We start from the raw sequence: 22,196 nt of genomic DNA, 5'->3' as shown, positions 1-22,196 counted from the left end.
ATGCCTCGCTATTTCCTCTTTGATGAAGGATTCAAGCAGTTTTCCTACAACAGATGTTAAACTAATTGGCCTATAATTCCCTGCCTTTTGCCTGCTACCCTTTTTAAACAGCGGTATAACATTAGCCGTTTTCCAATCTTCCGGCACTTCCCCAGAATCCAGCGAGGTTTGGAAAATAATCACTAAGGCATCCACTATCACCTCCGCCATTTCCTTCAGAACCCTTGGATGCATTCCATCTGGTCCTGGGGACTTGTCCACCATCAGTCCCACTAGTCTGTCGAGCACTACCTCTCTAGTAACAATGATCTCATTCAGGCCCTCCACTCCTACCATCTTTCCATCGTTAACACCCGGCAAACTATTCGCGTCGTCCTCCGTGAAAACCAAAGCAAAAAACTTATTCAAGGCCTTAGCCATTTCCTCATCCCCCACCACTAAATCCCCCCTCTCATCCTCTAAGGGTCCAACATTCACCCTAGCCAGCCTCCTCCTCTTTATATATTTATAAAAACTCTTACTATCCTTTTTTATATTTAGCACTAGCCTAGATTCATTGTCTATCCTTCCTTTCTTTATCAACTTCTTTGTCATTCTTTGTTGATATTTAAACCTCTCCCAATCCTCTTCTCGCCCACTACTTCTAGCCACTCTAAACGCATCAGCTTTTAATTTAATACTCTCCTTTATCTCCTTCGTTATCCACGGCTGATTATCTCTTCTCCTACGATCCTTCTTTACCATCGGAATAAATTTCTGCTGAGCACCAAGAAAGATCTCCTTAAAGATCCTCCACTGTTCCTCAGCAGACCTACCTCCCCATCTGTGCCCCCAATCTACATTCGCCAATTCCTCTCTCATCCTATCGTACTCCCCTCCCTTCAAACAAAGGACACAGGTCCGGGATCCTACTTTCTCATCCTCCATCTGCATCAATAACTCCACCATACAAGAAGATCCCTCACAACAAGGTCCCTAATTCTACCAGCCTCATTACATAACACCAGATCTAAGATAGCTCGCTCCCTCGTCGGCTCCATCACACACTGTTCAAGGAAACTATCCCGGCAGCATTCCAAGAACTCTTCCTCAAGCCCACCGCGTCCAACATGGGTCGACAAGAGCATGTACGATCAGGCATTTGCAGATTTACAGGAACAAGAGACTAATCAAGCCTCAGAAAAGTGAGGGGAGTGTGCATCAGTTGGGCTGATTCGATCAAATCTTCATGCTGCAAATTGCCCATGTTCAGGGGTGCCATTATTGGCTTCAGCTGAAGCTGTGATAGGGAAGTATTGGGAATTTTCTGAATGGGTCAGTCTTTATTGTAGTTACTTGGTCCCTTTGAATAAGTTACAACCTTCAATTTATAACCCTTTTGAAATTTACTTTCTCTTCAGTGCAAAGTTTTCTCTGTTTTCAGCTCTTTGTTCTATGTGTTCAGAATTTTTAGTTTGAACATTATTGTTACTTAAAGCTGATAAGCTTAGCAAAGACTTTTCCCTGTGTCAAATCCTTGTGATTGAACTAACACATTTAAAGGTGTGTAAAACTCCTTTTACTGTTGTGCAATGTAGAGTGACTTAGCAAGTATAACAATGTGGATAAATTGGTAACAAAAGGTACAAATTTGAATGACACAGATTGGCAATAAGGCTGAAGATACTGCCCCACCAAACCGAATTGGTGAGTTCATCTCCAGTTTGGAGAACTGAATTATGAAGACAAGGAGCTTTGCAAGCCCAATTCCCAATCTGCACTGAGTTTGCTCATTCAGTAGAAACAAAATTTGCCTACTCTTCTACTGTAGATTGTAAATACCTTTGGACTAAGATGTCTCCAAAGCTCCCAATTACTTTGTAGGATCTATTGCTTGACATGTGAATCTGCACACTTTGGGTGAGGATAGGATAAGGTTCAGTTTACCCTTCCCCAACTTTCCCCTGATCACTGTCAATTAGATCTCGATCCAAGTTCATAATTGAAGATTGACAACTTGAATGAGGTTCTGAAGGAGACAAATGGCTGAAATTATATTCTGATGTTGGTAAAATGGTTTGGAACATAGAAAATAGGAGCAGGAGTAGGCTGCTTGGCCCCATGAGCCTATTCTGTTATTCAGTTAGATCAGGGCTGATCAACCCCAACCATTTTCCTGCACTATCTCCATATCCCTTGTTGTCTTTGCTACCTAGAAATGACCCATCCTTGGTTGAACCTGTACAGCCCTCAGGGCTAGAGAATTCCAAAGATTTACCAGCATGTTAGTGAAGAAATTTCTCCTCATCTTTTACACTGAGACTGTCCCCTGGTGCTAAGCACTCTAAGAAGTCTCACAACACCAGTCCTCCACTCTCCACTCACCTAACGAAGGAACAGCGTCCCGAAAGCTAGTGGCGTTTACTACTAAATAAACCCATTGGACTTTGACCTGTTGTTGTGAGACTTCTTACTGTGTTTACCCCATTCCAACGCCGGCATTGCCACATCACGGCTAAGCACTCTAGCCAGAGAAACCATCCTTCTCACTTCTACGCTGTCAAGCCTGTAAGAATTTTGATCTCATTGAAACCACCTGTCATTCTTCTAAATTCTAGAGAATATGTGCCCAGTTCCCTCAATATCTCCTGACGGGCAACCCAGCCATCTCAGGAATCAGTCAGGTGAACTTTTATGGTAAATATAACCTTCCTTGAGTGAGGAGATCAAAGTCTTATGCAATATTCCACCAAGTCTCACCAAGACTCTATACAATTTCTTGTATAGAGACACCTTTACTCAAATCCTATTATGATAAAGGCCAACATAGCATTTGACTTCCTAATTGCTTGTTGCATCTCCATGTTAGTTTTCAGTGACTTATGAACAAGGACATTCAGATCCCTTTGGACATCAGCACTTGCTAATCTTTCACCATTTTAAATGATACTCTGCACTTCTGTTTTTTTCTAGCAAAATGATAACTTTATTTTTCCATATCAAATTCCATCTGCCCTCTTTCTTGGTCTGTCTAAATTCCCTCGAGATGACTTTGCACCCTCCTCACAATTTATATTTCCACCTAGTCAGCAAACTTGGTCCCCAGATCCAAATCATTGATATAGATTGTGAATATTTGGGATCCAAGCATTGATTCTAGCAGTTGTCCAACAGTCACAGCCTGTCAACCTGCAAATGATCCAGTTATCCCTCCTCTGTTTTGTGTCCTTTCACCAATTCTAAATCTGTACCAATATATTCCCCCAATCCCATGTGCTGTAATTTTGCTTATTAACCTCTTGTGTGGGACCCTATCAAAAGCTGCATTAAAATCCAAATACATCAATAATAATCCCCCTTACTGATTCTGCTAGCTACATTCTTAGAAAACTTGAACATGTCAGTCAAACATGATTTTCCTTTCATAAATCTATTTTGACTCTGCACAATCATACCATTATTTTCTAAGTGCTCTGTTATCACATCCTTTATGATAGATTCTAGTATTTTCCATGGTAGATTCTACCATTTTCCCTATTACGAATGTCAGGTTAACAGATCCATATTTTCCCATTCTCTTTCCTTGCTTAAACAGTGGGTTACAATTGCTACCTTCCAATCTGCAGGAACCATTCCAAAACCTATAAAATTTTGGAAGATGACCACTAATGCATTCACTGTCTCTATAGCTATGTCTTTCAACGCTCTGGGACGTGGATCATTTGATCTGGGGTTTTATCAACTTTCAGTCTCATTAATTTTTACATTATTAATATTAATAATTGCTCTTTTATTAATACTAATTTCTTTCAATTCCTCATTCCCCGTAGTTTCTTGGATCTCCAGTATTTGTGGGTGTTTTTTGTACCTACCTCCATAGAGACAGAAATTGAGTACTTGTTTATTTTCTCTGCCATTCCTTTATTCTCTGTTATAAATTTTCCTGTCCCTGCCTGTATTGGACCCATCACCAATCTTTTCCTATAACTATAGAAACTATGTAAATATTACTCCCATATTCTATTTTCATTTTATCAGTTTCTTTGTTCTCTGCTCCCAATCCTCAGGCTTACTTACTATATTTTTTGGCAACTTCATAGGACACTTCGTTTGATCTTGTATATTTACATTCTCTTTTTAGCCACGGTTGGGTCATGTTTCCTGTTGGGTTTTTATGCTTCAAAAGTATGTATGTTTCTTGTAAACCATACATTAATTCTTTAAATGCTAATCATTGCCTGTCTAGTCATACATTTAAATATAGAAATAGGAGCAGGAGTAAACCATTTGGCCTTTTGAGCCTGCCCTGCTGTTCAGTAATATCATGGTTAATTCTCTATCTCAACACCATACTCCCACACTCTACCCATACCCCTTGACGCCTTTAGGGTCTAGAAATCTATCTATTTCCTTCTTAAGTATATTCAGTGACTTGGCCTCCACAGCTTTCTGTGGTAGAGAATTCCATAGGTTCACCAATGAGTGAAGAAATTTCTCCTCATCACAGTCCTAAATGGCCTAATATGTATCCTGAGACTGTGACCCCTTGTTCTAGACCCCTAACTAGAGGATTTAACATCCCTTCTGTAATGATAACCCTGATGAAATGTCATGCAGACTCTAAAGTTATCTCTGTTCTCTTTCCGTAGATGCTGTCAGACCTCCTGAGATTTTGTAGCATTTTCTATTTTTGTCCCTTCGTCCAGTCTGTCCAGCCCTGTCAGAATTTTATACATTTTAATTAGATCCTGTCATTCTTCTAAATTCCAATGAATACAGGCCCATCGCCCCAATCTCTCCTTATACGACAATCCTGCCATCCCAGGAATTGGTTTGGCGAATCTTTGCTGTACTTCCTCTATGACAAGTATATCCTTTCTTAAACAAAGAGATCAAAGGTATGTACGGTACTCCAGGTGTGGTCTCACTGGGGCATTGTACAGCTGCAGTAGACACCTTGCTCCTTTGTTCGAGTACTCTTGCAAGGAAAGCCAACATACCATTTGCCTTTCTCCCTGCTTGCTGTTGATGCTTGATTTCATTGACTGGTGGATGAGGATACCCAGATCCCTCTGCATGTCAACATTTCCCAAACCATCACCATTTAAATAATACTCTGCCATTCTGTTTCTCCATCTGAAGTGGATAATTTCACATTTATCCACATTGTGCTGCATCTGCCATGTATTTGCCCACTCAGCAAACTTTGAAACATTACTTTTGATTTCCTTATCCAAATCGTTGATGAATATTATGAATAGCTGGGGCCTAAGCAGTGATCTCTGCGGGACACCACGAATCCACTGCATGCCACTTCAAAAGATACTCGTTTATTCCTACTCTGTTTCCAGCCCGCTAACCGGTTCTCAAATCCTTGCCAATATTTTACCCCAATCACAAACACTTTAATTTTGCACACTAACCTCTTACTTGGAATTTTATCAGAAGCTTTCTAAAAATTCAAATACACCACATCCGCTGATTCTTACTTATCTACCCTACTAGCTACATCTTCGAAAAACTCCAGTAGATTTGCTAAACATGATTTCTGTTTCATAAATCCATGTTGACTTTGTCTAATCCAGTTGATATTTTCTAAGTGTTCTGTTATTGCAGCCTTTAATAATAGACATTTTTCCTATTACTGATGTTAGGCTATGCAATCTGTAATTCACTGTTTTCTCCTTCCCTCTTTTTTTAAACACTGGGGTTATATTTGCCACTCTCCAATCTGCCAGGACTGTTCCAGAATCTACAGAATTTTGGAAGATGACAACCAAAGCATCCGCTATTTCCATGCCCACCTCTTTAGTACCCTGAGATTAATCGGTTTTCCTTTCCATTATTTCCTCCAGCACTATTTTTCTAGTCATTTTCTAGCACTATTTATCCAGTAATATTAACTTGCCCCAGTCCTTCCTTCTCATTTGACCCTTAGTTCCCTATCATTTCTGGGAAGTTATTTGTGTCTTCCTCTGTGGAAAAAAAACTGAATGTAGTTTCCGAATTTCCCGCAGTCAACTTGTCCCTCATATCTTTGTACATTCCTTTGTTTAGGGTTTAAAACCCTAGTCTCTGATTGAACTACATAGCTTTCAAACTTAATGTAAAATTTCATTATATTATTCTTCCCTAAGGGCTTATTTACAGTGAGATTATTAATTAGCCCTATCTCATTGCATAATAGTAGACCTTAAAATAGCCCATTGTCCAGTTAGTTCTTTGACACATTACTCTAGAAAAGCATTCTGTCTACATTCTAGGGACTCATCCTCCACAGCATTAGTGCTAACTAAGTTTACCCAATCTGTACATAGATTGAAGCCCTCCATAATTACTGTATTACCCTTGTTACATGTATTGTGTCCTATATTACCACTACTGTTTGATGGCTTATAAACAACTTCCACCAATGTTTGCTGCCCCTTGCTGTTTCTTAGCTCCACGCAAACTGATTCCACATTGTTTTCAGATGGGAAGAAGGAAAATAAGAATGGAAAGAAAAAGTTATTTGGGAGTTATCAGCATTGCATCACGAGTCTGGTTCCAATGACTGTGTAAGCTGTTCAAGGTCCAGTTGTGTGGTTTATGTTATTGTCTGAATCCCTCGGGAGTGTTATAGCAAAGTAATTCCTCCAACCAGCTGTTCGGTTGTATAGAATTACCATACACACTGCAGAAAACAACTTGCTCCTGCATCCTTCCTTCCAGTTCAGTTCGGCTGCACGTTATCACTGAGCATGCCAGAAATAATGTTCCAATAAATCATCAGGTTTTGTAATTTATTTTCAAAGTGTCATTCCCATATGGCCTCTGTCTTCGTAGGCAGCTTGTGTGAGCTGGAAGGTTGGGGTAGGGTGGTCCAGGTCACCACTGCTTTCTACATGGCCACCATCAGTGCTGTTCAGTGCCTGCCCATCAGCCAGTTTTGTCTTTCCCCACGAGGCAGACCACTCCCTCGCACAAATGTTTTTCTAAATGTCAGCCATTAACTCTCAGTGCTGTGGCTGTGTTCCCAGATAAACCTTTGGAGTATTGCATTTTTTTTACATGATTCCAAAAAATATGTGCACATGTTTTAGCTTGTTTGAAGAATTTTCCCTATAGTGTTGAACATTCTCTTTATATTAACTATTGCAAGATGGTGGAGTATTATCAAAGTTTCTCGTTGGATTGGAATGTTATGGACTGACCCAGACTGTGTACATAATTCTTACTCATCTATTTTCCTTTTTGTAAACTCTGTTCTTATTGAATTGAAGAATGCCAGGGCTGAGGAAATGGGATATTTTCAAATTTTGCCATTTAGTCAGTGCCAAATGCACACAGACGGAGCGAGTTGGCAGGTGAAGCTCACTGTTGTCTAACTTTCTGCCTTCCAAACAACCTGAGAAAAGTATTTCCCTTCTTTCACAACAGTGTCTGCAGAGAGATTGATTGATTTCAGTTGTCTGGTGTACGCTCGTGCCCTCTTGAATCTGTTTCAAAATCAATTCAGTTTGGTTCTGTTCACCAGGGTAATGTTAAGCTCATTTGACCCAAGTTCCCAGAGGTCAATAATGCCGTTCTAACAGGCTATTACATTTAATGTTTTATATATTGTCGTCTTTAATGTATTGAAAAGAACTTTTCTTAAGAAAAACACAGCATACCCAGTTTTTCATGAACAAATGCAACAGGAGACATAGATTTCTCTGTTATTGATCTTGACATCACTCATTATTGACATCAAAACCCCTTATTCTAGTGTGGACCTGCTGGGTTGTGAGCATTAGCTTGTCTGCACAGTAATGTGTAATAGTTATTGCAATTGTCAAATGTCGTCTTGTACTACAGTTACTTATCTGTTTGTGTCGGAGTCCATTGCATGACTTGCTCAGAACAATGCAAATCTTGGTGAGAGCCCTGTTCGTGCTCTTCTCATGAATGCCTCATTGAAGGCATATGCTGTCTGCTTGTCGTGGCGAGTACAACCTGCAGTTTCCTCCTTATATCTAGATAGTTGATTGAATCCTTTGTATTTCTCCTGGCCTACAAGTTACACTAATGGTGTCATACTCAAATTCTCGAGGAACAGAAAACACCACCCTGCCCGTTGATATTGACAAAGCAACTAAAATCAGGCTCCTCACCCACAACTGATTAGCAATTACATTCTGAATGCACTGTGTAATCAGAGGTTATATTTTGCTTGCTGCACCTGCATGTCTCATTAAGGAGCAAAAATGCAATGTTAACCTTTATTGTAAGGGCTTTGGAGAATTAGAGTATTTAAATCTTATTGCAATTATAAAGGGCTTGGGTGAGACCATACCTGTGTACAGTTTTGGTCTCCTTACCTCAGGAAGAATTGTTTCAGAGGGAGGTGCAACGAAAATTCACTAGACTGATTCCTGGTTTCAGGGACTTACTTGCCCTTTAAAGAGAGATTGATTGGAATGGACCAATACTCACTGGCATTTAGAAGAATGAAAGGTGATATGCTGGAGTGTGTAAAATTCTTTAAGAATTTGACAGTATAGATGCTGAGAGGCTATTTCCCTTATTTGGAGAGTCTAAACTTGGGGACCAGGATATCAGGTTAAGGCATAAGGCGTTTAAGGATCGAGATGAGAGATCTCTTTGTTGAGAACCTTTGGATTCTCCACCTCAGAACTGTGAATGCTCAATCTGGGAGTGTGCTCAGGACTAAAATTGACAGAGTTTTGGGCACGAAGAAATCGAGGGATGTGGGATTGAGCAGGGAGGTGGCATTGGTATAAACCTTCGACTATCATCTTACTAAATGGTAGAGCAGGCATGTGTGACTATATGATCCACTCTCGTTTCTTATATTTTATGTAACTTTTGGGGACATTAATTCATCTTGAGAGTAGAATACTTGTTGAGCTTTACATTTCATAATGCTGCTGTCCTCAAAAAGTGAAGATGTCTGACTTAATGGCCGATGTTATTCGGTTGCGAACTTAAACTACTTTCCAGGTATTTTAGTGTTACAAACCAAAGAACAGGTGTTGTCTCAAAATCTCTTTAACATTTTAGGTACCAAACTCAAACTCATAACAGTTGCAACACCTTAACTCTTACACTTCAACTTTAACTCTTAACTTAAACTTTAACTCTTTAACTGAAACAAATACTACTCTTTCTTGAGCGAACTGGTTTGGCCTGTTCTTCTTGTAGATTCTTCCATGTGGTTCTTAGTCTTCTCTGAAAATGTTGTTTCAGGGCACATTTGAGATGGTTGGTCTCCAGCTTTTTGCTGTAGACAAGGGGCTGAAATACGTCTTTATCCTCAAACTGCCCCAATCTTCCCTGCACTCAGCCAATGGTGTAACCAGAAACCAATCAGGTTATTTGATCAGGCCAATGGAGTACTCACAAATAACCCCATAATGTGTAAAAATCAGGATCAGTAGAGGGCAAATAGCCTTTGTCTTCATGGCTATGGTCATCTGATCCCGTTGAAATCACGGAGCAATCTAGATGGGTAAAACTGGCAATGGGAAGTTGGAACTTCCTGTATACGTACAGTTGATATCTATCTGTCCGGACTTACTCAGGGTCCTGACATGCTTCAGTGTCCACATAGGAAAATTTGGGCCCGCACGAGTATGGGAAATTGGCTAACATGTAGGATTTTGTAAAACGGTGTGCTTTTCCCATCATCATCATCATCATGCTTCTTGTCAAACTCCAAGATCCGTTTCTTAAGCTGATTAACTCATAAGCAATTTCTAAAACAGTGGCTCCAACTATAACCAATGAGCAATATTCATAACTTTATTTTAGTTAATTTGGTATTTTTTGACTGGCAGATACTTCTGTCTGCCTTGCTGCTTCGTGATAAATTCAGAACACTCCTGTTGAATAAAGACTACTATCTAATTCTTGGCTGCAATTGTACCTTTAGTTCACACGGTATGCACTCTTTTTTTAAATGCACCCATCTTTAAGTGTTTCACAGAGCTGAGGCTCTGCTCCCTCACCCAACCAAACAAATCCCTTCAATGCGTCTTTTCTTCACCAGTTCTAAATACCTGGCACTTTCCTTGTTTTGAGCTCCAGACAATATTCCGATAATAGTATTTGAAGAATTGTACTCCAGAAATTGTCATGCCCCCTTGCCAAGCTGTTTAGTACTAATACAACGCTGGCATCTGCCCTGTATTGTGGAAAATTGCCCAGGTATATTCTGTACGCACAAATCTGGACAAATGCAACCTGGCCAATTAATGCCTGATCAGTCAACTCTTCATTATCAGTAAGAAGATAGAAGGGGTTATCAGCAGTGCCACGAAGTGGTACTTACTCAAAAGGGGAATTTCACAGTAACTTCATTGCAGTGTCAATGTAAGCCTTACTTGTGACTAATAAATAAACTTTTAACTTTTTAATAACCTGCTCATTGACACTCAGTTTGTTAATATATAGTGATATTTACTGTGTCTTATTATTGGCAAAACGCTTGGACACGAATTTTGTAATTATAAAATTTTCCCTGGGTAGTGATGAACATTAAACAGAAAAAAAGCCCTTAGAGCCAGAGCAAATCAGATCTCAATACTTGGCAATGTGCAAAAATATTCTCAATTTCGTTTTAAAAATGAGTTAAAAAAGTCTTTCGCTGGAGTTTGCTGTCGGCAGTAAAGCAGCACAAGCTTCTCAGAAAGATTTAGCAATCTCTGTGCCATAGATTTCCCCTTTCCTGATTCTAATTTGAATCTGCTACCAAGTCAAGCCATCTCCAGACATACAGTCAACAATAATGTCTTTAATTGTCAATCACACAAACAGTAAACCAGGAAGTAAAATGCACTGATTATCGTCTACTTCTAAATAAGTTTCACAGAGAACTAAACGAATAATTGGGATATACATATGGGATTAAGGCAGAAGGTTAAAAGTGTGCAATTATTTTATCATGGAGAAATTTGATACTCCACAAATATAGAATCAGTTTTTCAAGGCCAGATAGGTTTTTTGGTAGTAATTCTGAACTTAGTATGCCAAATCAAAAGCAAGTTACACTTCATTCAGCTAGGTGCAACTTTTTCAAATGTCTTGCAGTGAGGTTAATAATGTAAAAGAGGAAGTTCTCTTAAATTCAGTGTTTTCTAATTGTTTTGTGTATTTCAGTAGTGCGCCCTAGGGAGGGGCAAAGAATTATTGATAACTTCTGCATTTCTGCGTTTCATTGCACATGTATGTTCTCCAGAATCTGCTGTCAGTTTCAGAGGCATATGACAGTGAGTGCAAGTGATTTTGCAGTCACTACTACTGAAAAATCCAGGTCTCTATGTTTTAGCTCACTTAAAGAGCTGTCATGCTCACTTGGAGAGAATTATCAACTGCACTTGCGCATGTAGCTTGTAGCCTGACATGGTTTGAGCATGTGCTGTATGGAGAATGTTCTGGCATGGATCACCATGATCCTCCCAAGCAATCCCTGCAACTTGACCTTTCAAGCTCTAATAACAATTGAGTTCACTGTTTCAAATAATTCCACAATAAGTGGGAGCATGGACTTTAGAACCATTTTATAGGTAAGGTTTTTTGTCAAAAAACCTCTGGAAAGATTGAGAGAAACTGACTCCAGCAAAGGTGGCGGGGGGAGAGGGTGGCGAGCATTGATTAAATGGTTAGCGCTGATTTATGTTTTGTGTGGGGAGATGACAGAATTGCTAAATATAATCCCTAAACCTTCAATGCAAATTTACTTTCCATGAAATAAAAGCAAATTTAACCTGTTTTAGTCATCACAAATCAATGGCCCTACATATGAAATAATATAGAAAACTACATTATCTGAACAGAAAAGATGCCATGGGAGATTTGGAAATGAGGGATTGTGTATGTGGGCACAGTATATATCCTATAAATAATCAAACTGTTGAATATTTTGTATCCTTTGAACCCCCGACAGCATCTTTAGCGCATTGCTGTTCAAAGCATTCATCTTGTGTTTTAATCAAGCAATTCTGTGTTAGCTGATGTTGAATTTAAGGTGTTTTGGGTGACTAATGCATGGTGGTGAATCATTATTATGTAAACTCCACTTGACGTACTGTAGCTGCAGCTTCTATTGTCCAGAGAATAATGCACTTTTTTTAAGCCGATAGGCATTACACGTGATGTGATTAAGCCTCAGACGTAAAGAAATCTTTGAATGCTATGTTTGAACGACGCATATTGTGTACTATATTTTCTTAGGATTTGCCGATAATTGTCAAATTGCCGGTATTGTGTGATTTAATCATTTTGAATTTATGTGGGGCAGATTTCATCACTGAAGACGCAAATCTTAAATCAAGAATCAGAAATGCAATCCCAGGAAGAGGAGCTAAACAAAGCCAAGGCAGAGCTGAATAAATTGCAACAGGAAGAATCGCAGTTAGAACAGAGTATTGAAGCTGGCAAGGTCCAACTTGAGACTATCATTAAATCACTGAAATCTACCCAGGATGAAATTAATCAGGTGAGAACTATATATATGTACTTCCACCTTTCTGTGTGCACCGCTTCTCGGTAGGTTGTTTGTGAGGGAGGATAAAGAAATCAATGAGGTCTCTATAAATCTGCAGAAGAAATATATTTTTGAAAAGACCAGTGAGTTCAGGTTCAGATTGCTAAATTGGAGGGGGCAGAAAGAACGAGCTCCATCTCCTCCTAACCCCTGCACCCCCCCCCCCCCCCCCCCCCCCCATCCCACTTCACCCCCATAGCTTTGTTTTGTGTAGAAATTAACAAATTGATTATGTACCCTTAAAGATTTTGTTTACCACCCGGAAGTTTAATTCAGAGTCTTCAACTCCCAGAAATTTTGTCACCATCCTCTGACATTACTGCATGTGGTTTAAGCTGGTCACGATTCTATCAGTTGCAACTTTGTGGAATAACCTACTGTAATTTGACATGGAGGTAGGTTTTTGGGGTGCACTTACCCTGAAGGGAGAATGGAAGGCAGCTTATGGTTTTCTGGGTGCTGACTTGTGTCTGCATCTGCCTGTCACTGGTTTTATCAGCTTTTGAAGTCTTAACATGTGTGCATCAGTTGATAAATCATTGAGTGATGGAGGAGTTGTTAACAAGGAGTATTGTCACTCAGACACAAGATCATGATTTTAGACCTCTGTTGTCCATCATTGAACACCCTACGCTTCTAGATAGAGCCAAATGTGTTATTATTCTTTTAGACAAGATTGTCGGTGAGATCCTTTTTGAACAATATAGCAGATTATAAAATTAAGGAGAGCCTGCCTGTTATTAGTCTGATATGGCAGAGGTTAATTATAAAACATACTTGTTTAACACTTTGGCATTTTGATGAAAGTCAATGGAGGAGGCTTCATAGCTATCCCCATCCTCAGTTATGGGGCAGCCCAGTACATTAGTGCAAAGACCGAGGCTCAAGCACTGGCAGAAATCTTTAGCCAGAAGTGCCAAGTGGATGATTCATTGCTGCCTCCTCCAGAAGTCACCACCTTCACCAATCAATTCACTCCACGTGATGTCAAGAAATGACTGAAGGCGCTGGATACTGCAAAGGCTATGAGCCTCGGACAATATCCCAGCAATAGTACTGAAGCCCTGTGTTCTAAAACTTATCATGTTCCCCAGCCAAGCTGTTCCAGAATAACTACAGCACTGGCATCTACTTGTCTATGTGGAAAATTGCCCAATAATGTTCTATACACAAAAGCAGGACAAATGCAATCTGACCAATTACAGCCTGATTAGTCATTTCTTAATCATCAGTAAAATAATGGAAGGGGTCACTAAAGGTGCTACTCAGCAATAACCCCCTCACTGATGCTTAGTTTAGGTCCTGCCAGAGACACTCACTTCCTAATTTTATTGCAGCCTTAGTTCAGACAGGGACAAAAGAGCTGAATCCAGGGGTGAGGTGAGAGTGACAGCATTTGACATAAATTTAGCATTTGACCAAATGTGGCATTAAGGAGCCAGAGCAACACTGGAGTCAATATGAATCAGGGAAAACTTTGGCTGGTTGAATTCATAACTGGCACAAAGGAAGATGGTTGTGGTGTTTGGAGGTCAGTCATCTCCACTCCAGGGCAGCTCTACAGGAGTTCCTCAGCACAGTGTCCTCAGCCCAACCAACTTCAGCTGCTTCATCAATGACATTTCTTCCATCATAAGGTCAGGAGTGGGGATATTTAGTGTTGATTGCACAAGGTTTAGCACCTTTGGCACTTCCACAGATACTGAAGCAATCCATGTCCAAATGTGATGAGATCGGGATGTATCCAGGCTTGGTCTGACAAGTGGCAAGTAACATTCACACAACAGAAGTGCCAGACAATAACCGTCTCCAACAGGAAAGAATCTAACCATCACCCCTTGAAATTCAATAGCATTATCCTCACTGAATCCCCCATTAATCAACATCTTAGGGGTGACCATCGATCAGAAGCTGAACTGGTCTGGCCATATAAATACTGTGGCTACAAGAGCAGGTCAGAGGCTAGGAATTCTGTGGAAAGTAACTCCCCAAAGCCCATGCACCATCTACAAGCCACAAGTCTGGAATGTGATGGAGTGGTTTCCACTTGCCTGGATGAATTCGGCTCCAGCAAAACTCGAGAAACTTGACATCACCCAGGGTAAAGCAGCTCACTTGATTGGTACCCCATTCACGTAATTCATCCCCTGCACAGCAGCAGTCATGTGGACCATCTACAAGATGTGCTGCAAGAATTCACCAAAACTGATTAGATAGCACCTTCCAAACTCAGGACCACTACCAGCTAGAAGGACAAGGGTAGCATCACACGTGAACACCACCACCTGAAGGTTTTCCTTCAAGTCACTCATGATCCTGACTTGGAAAAATATCACTCTTCCTTCATTACCACTGAATCAAAATCCTGAAACTCCCTCCCTAATAGCACTGTGGATGGACTTACACCACATGGTCTACAGAAGTTTAAGAAGGTAGCTCATTAACACCTCAAGGGCAATTAGGAATGGGCAATAAATGCTGGGCTAACCAGTGACCTCTGCATCTCTCTCTATTCCACTGCCCCCCCCAGCACCTGCAAAAGTTGTTGGTTGTTGGCAATGCCCTAGAGCTCCCTGCTGCATTCCTTTAATTCTCTGTTAGTAATCTCATAAATGCTGGACCACTCTCCATTACCTAACATCTCTATTTATACTGTTACTGGAGCAGAACTTTGTCAGTCTTTGCACCCCTTCAATGTACCACTCACTGATCAAATGATCTGGCTCTAAATCTGTGCCTCAACTTTGGTGCTTCTTACTGTGTAATTACTTATGTAGCTATTTGAATAACTGGATAATATGGAGCAGTGGAGAATTTACTTAGCGGCTGTGTTTTTGTACATATTGTGTGTTATGTGGCAGAATTTGATTAATTAATAGTCAATGTGATCTGTAAAATAAATACAATGCAGTGATTATTTTTATTAATTTATGGGACATGAACTTTGCTGGCTAGGTCAGCATTTATTGCCCATCCCTATTTGCTCTTGAGAAGATGGCGGTGAGCTGCATTCTTGAACTGTTGCAGACCACCTCATGTAGGTAAACCCACAGTACTGTTAGGGAGGGAGTTCTGGGGTTTTGAGCAATTGGAGATATGATTTATTTTTTGGGCATAAGCGTGATTGGCTTGTAATTCAATTGAAGATAGAACACTGGTCCACAACATTTATCTACCTTGGATACTGAAACCCTTGCCTGTATTTTTGCGTAGCCTCACTTTTTCTACTAGCTTCTATGCCAACTATCCACCCTCTATTTTCAAAACTTTTCCCTCCTCTTCCGGCTCTCGTGTTTTACCCTGCCTGGGCTTTGCTGTCAGGAGCACACTATCATTTCTGATTTTTGCTCACTTACTGTACCTGTGGCCTCATTTTAGTATTATCTTCAACCCAAAAGCACCTGGCTATCTCTCTGACATTTTTTAATGCCCTTTTATCCTGCACTTTATTCCACCCCTCACCTCCGCACTCTCTCCCTGTGAAGTCTTTAAAGCATTTTCTGTGTCAAAGGCATTAAATAAGTGTGGTTCCGCTGTTGCATAATAATGCATTAATCAACGCAGAGTTAGCAAAACAGAGTGCAAAAGAGCTGGACAAGTACAACTGGAGTGCTGTGGTGTTTGGTTTAGATGATAGTTTATTTTCTTTGTGCAAAGTGTTTGAGTTGTGAAAGTAATGTTTTTGTGGGCTGAATTATTCCATAATGGCAAACAAACAGATCAATGAGGTCGTATTGTGCAGATGCTGTAGTGCGTGGGTTGCAGATGAGCATTGTGTTAAGGGATTTGAGAGTGGAATGGGAGAAACAGGGCTAAGAAGCAAGATGTTTGGTAGAGCTGGTTTGTGGTACAAAGGAATGTAGGAGGTAGAAATGTAATGGAAAGAAATAAGGGAATGAGCTAAAAAAAACTGAGGAGCTGATTGGGAGCAGAGATTGAACCAAAATGGATAGTAATAAAATTCCACATTTTATAAACATTATTTTTCTGTGTTGTGAGTTTTAAAATCTTTGCAGTTTTTTCAAACACTTGGCAGATGTGGAAAAATGTGAACTAGTCCACTTTGGCAGGAAGAATAGAAAAACAAATGATTATTTAAATGGAGAGAGATTATATAATTCTGTGGCACAGAAGGATCTGAGTGTCCTGGTGCATTGTTTGTATTCTTTTATGAGATATGTGCATCACGGGCTAGGCCAGTCTTTTTATTGTCCATCACTAATTGCCATTCAGAAAATGATGGTGAGCTGCCTTCTTGAACTGCTCCAGTCCATGTGGTATAGCTACAGCCACAGCACTATTAGGGAGGGAGTTCCAGAATTTTGACCCAGTGAGTGAATTAATGGCGATATAGTTGCAAGTCAAGATAGTGAGTGACTTGGAGGGAGCATCCAGGTGGTGGTGTTCCCGTGTGTCTGCTGCCCCTATCCTTGTTAGTGGTTTGGAGGTGCTGTCGAAGACTCGGTGAGTTGCTGCAGTGGCCACTGTGCATTGATGGTGGAGAAAATGGATGTTGGGGTGGTGGATGGAGTGCCATTCAAGTGGGCTGCTTTGTTCTGGATGAAATTGAGCTTCTTGAGTACTGATGGACCTGCACTCATCCAGGCAAGTGGAGATCTGCCTTGTCACTTGTGGGTAGGTTTTGAGGAATCAGGAAGTGATTTGCTCCCCTCAAAATTCTCTGACGTCTTGTAGACACAATATTTATGTGCTAGTCCAGTTCAGTTTCTGGTCTATGGGAACCCCTCAGTCAATGATAGTGGGGTATTCAGTTATTGTAATGCCACTAAATGCCAAGGGGAGATCTTTGCATTCTCTCTTGTGGGAGATGGTTATATTCTGGCACTTGTTTAGCACTAATGTTACTTGGCCAATTATAAACCCAAGCCTGAATGTTATCCAGGTCTTGTTGCATATGGGCACGGGCTGAAGAGTCACAAATGGTGCTGTATGTTGTGCAGTCATCAGCAAAAACCCCATTTTGACATTATTGATGTAGCAGCTGAAGACAGTTTGGCTCAGACATATCTTGAGGAACTCCTGCAGTGATGTCTTGGGACTGAGATGACTGACCTCCAATCACCACAAGCGTCTTCCTTTCTTCCAGATGCAATTCCAAACAGTGGAAAATTTAGCCCCTGGTTCCCATTGACTCCAGTTTTGCTAGGGCTCCTTAATGTTAAGGTCAGTCACCCTCACCTCACCTCCATTAGTTCAGCTCTTTTGTCCATGTTTGAACCATGGTTGTAATGAGGTCTGGAGCCGAATGGCCTTGGTGGAACCCAAATTAAGTGTCTCCGATCAGCTTGTTTTTGAGTAAATGCTGTTTGAAGGCACTGTCAGTGACCTTTCAATCACTTTGCTGATGATCGAGAGTAGGCTGATGGGACAATAATTGGCTGGGTTGGATTTGGCCTTTTCATCGACAGGACACACCTGGGCAATTATCCACATTGCCGTGTAGATGCTAATGCTTGGCTAAGGACGCAGCTAGTTCTGGAACTCAAGTCTTCAGTATTATTGCTGGAATGTTATCAGGGTCCATAGTCTTTGCAGTATCCAGTCCATTCAGCCATTTCTTGATATTTTGTGGAGTGAATTGAATTGGCTGAAGTCTGACGTCTGTGATGCTGGGGACCACTGGAGGAGGCCAAGATGGATCATCCACTTGGCATTTCTTGCTGAAGATTGTGTTTTGCCTGGTATGCTGTTCTCCTCTTCCATTGAGGATGGAGATAGTTGTGGAGCCTCCTCCTCCAGTGAGTTGTTTAATTGCCTACTAGCATTCATGACTAGATGTTGCACTTAGGTCTGATCTGTTGGATGTGAGATTGGTTAGCTGTGTCTGTTGCATGCTGCTTTTGCTGTTGGCATGTAAGTAGTCCTGTGTTGTAGCTTCACCAGTTCCCCACTCCATTTTTAGGTATACCTGGTGTTGGTCCCGGCATGCCCTCTTGCTCTCTTTGAACCAGGGTTGACCCCCGCTTGATGGTAATGTTAGAGTCAGGGATATGCTGGGCCATGAGGTTCCAGATTGTGATTGTATACAGTTTTGTGCCTCATGAACACCCAGCTTTGAGTTGCTAGCTGTGTTCCATTTAGCATAGTGGTAGTGCCAGACAACAAAATGGAGTATATCCTCAAGGTGAATATTGGAATTCACCCCTGTGCGGTCGTCACTGTTGCCATGAACAAATGTATTTATGAATGGTAGATTAAGGTCGAGTAGCTTCTTCCCTCTTATTAATTCCCTCACCACCTGCTGCAGATTCAGTTTAACAGTTATGTCTTTTATGACTCATCCAACTCAGTCAGCATTGAGCCACCCTTGGTGGTAGACATTGAAATTCTCCCACCCTGAGTATATTCTGGATGCTTCCTCCAAATGGTGTTCAACGTGGAGGAGTACTGGCTCATCAGCTGAGAAGGGACGGTATGTGGTAATAAGTAGAAGGTTTCCTTGCCCATGCTTGACCTAATGCCACGAGACTTCATGGGGTCCAGTGTTGATGTTGAGAACTCCCGGCAACTCCCTGCTGACCATACACTGTACTGCCATTTCTGGTGGGCCTATGCTGTCAGTGGGACAGGACATACCCAGGGATGGTGATGGTAGTGCCTGGGATGCTGTTTGTAAGGTATGAATCAAAAAAAGTTAGTATGGAGGTGCAGCAAGTGATCAACAAGGCAAATTGAATGTTGGTGTTTATTGTAAGGACAATAGAGTATAAAATTAAGGATGGCTTGTTACAGCTGTACAGGATGTTGGTGACACCATATTTGGGGTTCACTAGTGTTCAGATTTGGTTTCCTTACTTAAAGGATATTATTGCATTAGAAATGGTTCAGAGAAGGTTCACAAAACAGGCATGAAGGACTCATCTTATGAGGAAAGGTTAGACAGGTTGGGACTGTATCCATTGGAATGGAGTATAAAAATAGGGAATTCTTGCTAAAATTATACAAGGCACTAGTTAGACAGCACCTAGAACACAGAACAGTTTTGATCCCCTTATCTAAGGAAAGATATACTGGCATTGGAGACTTGAGGTTCATTAGGTTTATCCCAGGAGTGAAAGGAGTTTCTTGTGAGGGGAGGTTGAATAGGTTGGGTCTGTACAGGAAAGTAGTGATGAGGCCACATTCAGATCAGGATTGATTTTATCAAATGGCTGAATGGCTTACTCCTGCATCAAATTCATATGACACCTCTCAGCTTTAGTGTGTTTGGCACAGTTTAGCTCAGCCCAGCTGATATCAGGCATTGTCCTCAAAAGTGCAATAATGTAATGTGACCACTGGGAGGCAGAATAGTTTCAACAATTTGCATTACATAATCTGCCATGTAATGTTACTTGTCATTAATTCAAATTCGTAGTCTTTTACGTGTGGTAGAGGGGTACTTGGGCAGTAAAGTATGTGACTATAACACTATTCAGTATATTGATATCTGTTCTCCACTGCTACAAATTGAAGATCTGTATATTTCTTCTGGATGGTGTCGCATTTTAATAATCTTTGAGTTATATTGGTATAGATTAGTTGCCATTGCCAGCGACCTGCCGAACTACTCTTGCCAAATATCAGGGGACAGCAATGGGCTTCTGACTTATCTATGCATCTACTGTGAGTGTCAATCATAGCTCAATTGAACAGAATAGAATCCCTACAATGCAAAAGGAGGCACTGACAACAAACCCACCCTGGTCCTATCCCTGAAACACCATATATTTACCCTGCTAACCCCTCCACATCATGGGACACTAAGGGGTAATTTAGCATGACCAATTCACCTAACCCGTGCATCTTTGGATTGTGGGAGAAAACTGGAGCACCCGGAGGAAACCCACATAGACATGGGGAGAATGTGCAAACTCCACACAGACAGTGACCCAAGCCGAGAATCAAACCCAGGTCCCTGGAGCTGTGAGACAGCAGTGCTAACCATGTGCCACCATGCTGCTGTAAGGGTAGCACTCTTGCCTATTAGTCACAAAATTGTGGCTTCAAGTTCCACTCCAGGCTTGAACATAAAAATCATGGCTGATGCTCCAATGCAGTACTTAAGTGAGTGCTGTAGTGTCAGAGATGCCAGGGCAGTAAATCAAAAAAGAGCAAGGGAGTTATCTGGTTATTTGTCGGAGTTTGCTGTGTACAAATTAGCTGCTGCATTTTCTACATTACAGCAGTGACTACACTTCAAAAATACATCATTAGCTGTAAAGGGCTTTGAGACTTCCAGTAGTCATGAAACGTGATATAAATGCAGCTCTTTCTGTTTTTACTTAAATATCGTATTTGAGTTTAATCTCTTATGCTAACTCAGTTATGTGATCTCTTTTACTTTCATAATCCTAGGCGAGAAATAAACTTTCCCAATTGCAAGACTCACAGCAGGAAGTCAGTAAAAACATTGACCAGTACAGCAACGCACTGAATGGCTCGTTAACTGATCATGGCGGGAGCATGACTAACCTGGCAGACATGAGCGATGGCATCGCAGAGAGAGACAGCGGCTTTGCAACAATGGTGGGTAGGGAGAGTCTGGAATGGAGCCCTTACGGAGGTTTCATTCACTCCTTTTTTTCTTTACTACCTTAACATTAAAGGGAGGAGTAGGCCATCTCAAGTTGATGCTTTTGTTTTGGTCAGAAGAACTCCAATCCGTCCATCTGAAGTGCTTATTTATTGGCCTGAGTTCCTGACCCAGCAAGCTGATCTTTCAGGCTTTATTGCTCCAAGTTGGTTTCAGATTAACATTCAATCATAGAATTTAACAACTTGGATAGACATCATTTGGTCTACCGTATCTGTGCAGCTTCTCTGAAAGAGAGATTCATTTGGCACACTCACATGCCTTTTCCAACAGCTTTCTAAATCTTTTTCAAATATTTATCCATTTTGAAAGTTGTAAGTTGATCCCGTGCAACATTACACACATGAGCTCAAATCTTGAAGCCAAGTAAGTGAGACACTGAGAGATATTTGGACCCAGGTGTATTGAAGTAAGATTTTTAATAAGACACATTACTATTATACAAATGCTTACTGCCCATCTTAATCATGCATTCTGCCCGTGGAATATTCTGATGTTGTTTATAGTCAAATGGGGAAACTTATGGCACATTGGAAACGGAAAAGTCAGTTTGGTACAGAAAGCTGGGAGTGTAACACTTGAGATGATATATAGCTTCACCAGTGCTGCAGAAACAAATGAAACACTTTATTTCCATTGCAAAGATTAACATAGGAATGAAACAGGTATGATAGAATACATGACCATTGGATGAGAGGTTTTGTAGACAGGAACTTGTATTCAATCATCAGAATTTTAATAAGATGGATAAATTATGGATTTTCCTTCTTTGCTGTTTCTCATAGGACATTACATGTAAAATAATGCTTGCATTATTTTAATGAAAAGCATTTCCCCCAATCTTTCCCCATGAATTTATGGTGCTAATATTAAATGTATGCTTTTTGTTGCAGACTCACTGACAAGTAGAAATAGATTTTCTCGATTTGCCTCATCAAAGCTGTTCAGAATTTGTAACCCTATTTGCGATCTTCTCTTTGTTTTTGTGAAGAGTCCAGGTTTCTTTCGTCTCTAATGTAAAGTAAAGCTTCTCATGCCTGGGACCATCATGGGGAATCTTTACTGCAGACTATCCATAGCCCTGACAAACTTCCT

The 22,196-nt window shown here is 40.8% G+C and overlaps 1 protein-coding gene across 9 annotated transcripts in view; it reads left to right on the top strand.

Annotated features, from left to right (window-relative positions):
* The window catches only part of eps15l1a (epidermal growth factor receptor pathway substrate 15-like 1a), a 380,478-nt gene that overhangs the window by 170,583 nt on the left and 187,699 nt on the right, over positions 1 to 22,196 (top strand). For all 9 annotated transcript variants that reach the window (XM_080212644.1, XM_080212650.1, XM_080212643.1 and 6 more), the window contains 2 exons: positions 12,260 to 12,457; positions 20,864 to 21,034. In XM_080212644.1, coding sequence (XP_080068770.1) covers positions 12,260 to 12,457; positions 20,864 to 21,034 — 369 coding nt within the window. The remainder of the gene's footprint in view (positions 1 to 12,259; positions 12,458 to 20,863; positions 21,035 to 22,196) is intronic.

This window comes from Carcharhinus amblyrhynchos, chromosome 26 (genome assembly GCF_965287045.1).
Source record: "Carcharhinus amblyrhynchos chromosome 26, sCarAmb.v2.hapA, whole genome shotgun sequence".
Lineage (NCBI taxonomy): Eukaryota > Metazoa > Chordata > Chondrichthyes > Carcharhiniformes > Carcharhinidae > Carcharhinus > Carcharhinus amblyrhynchos.
This window is presented reverse-complemented; position numbering and strand designations above follow the sequence as displayed.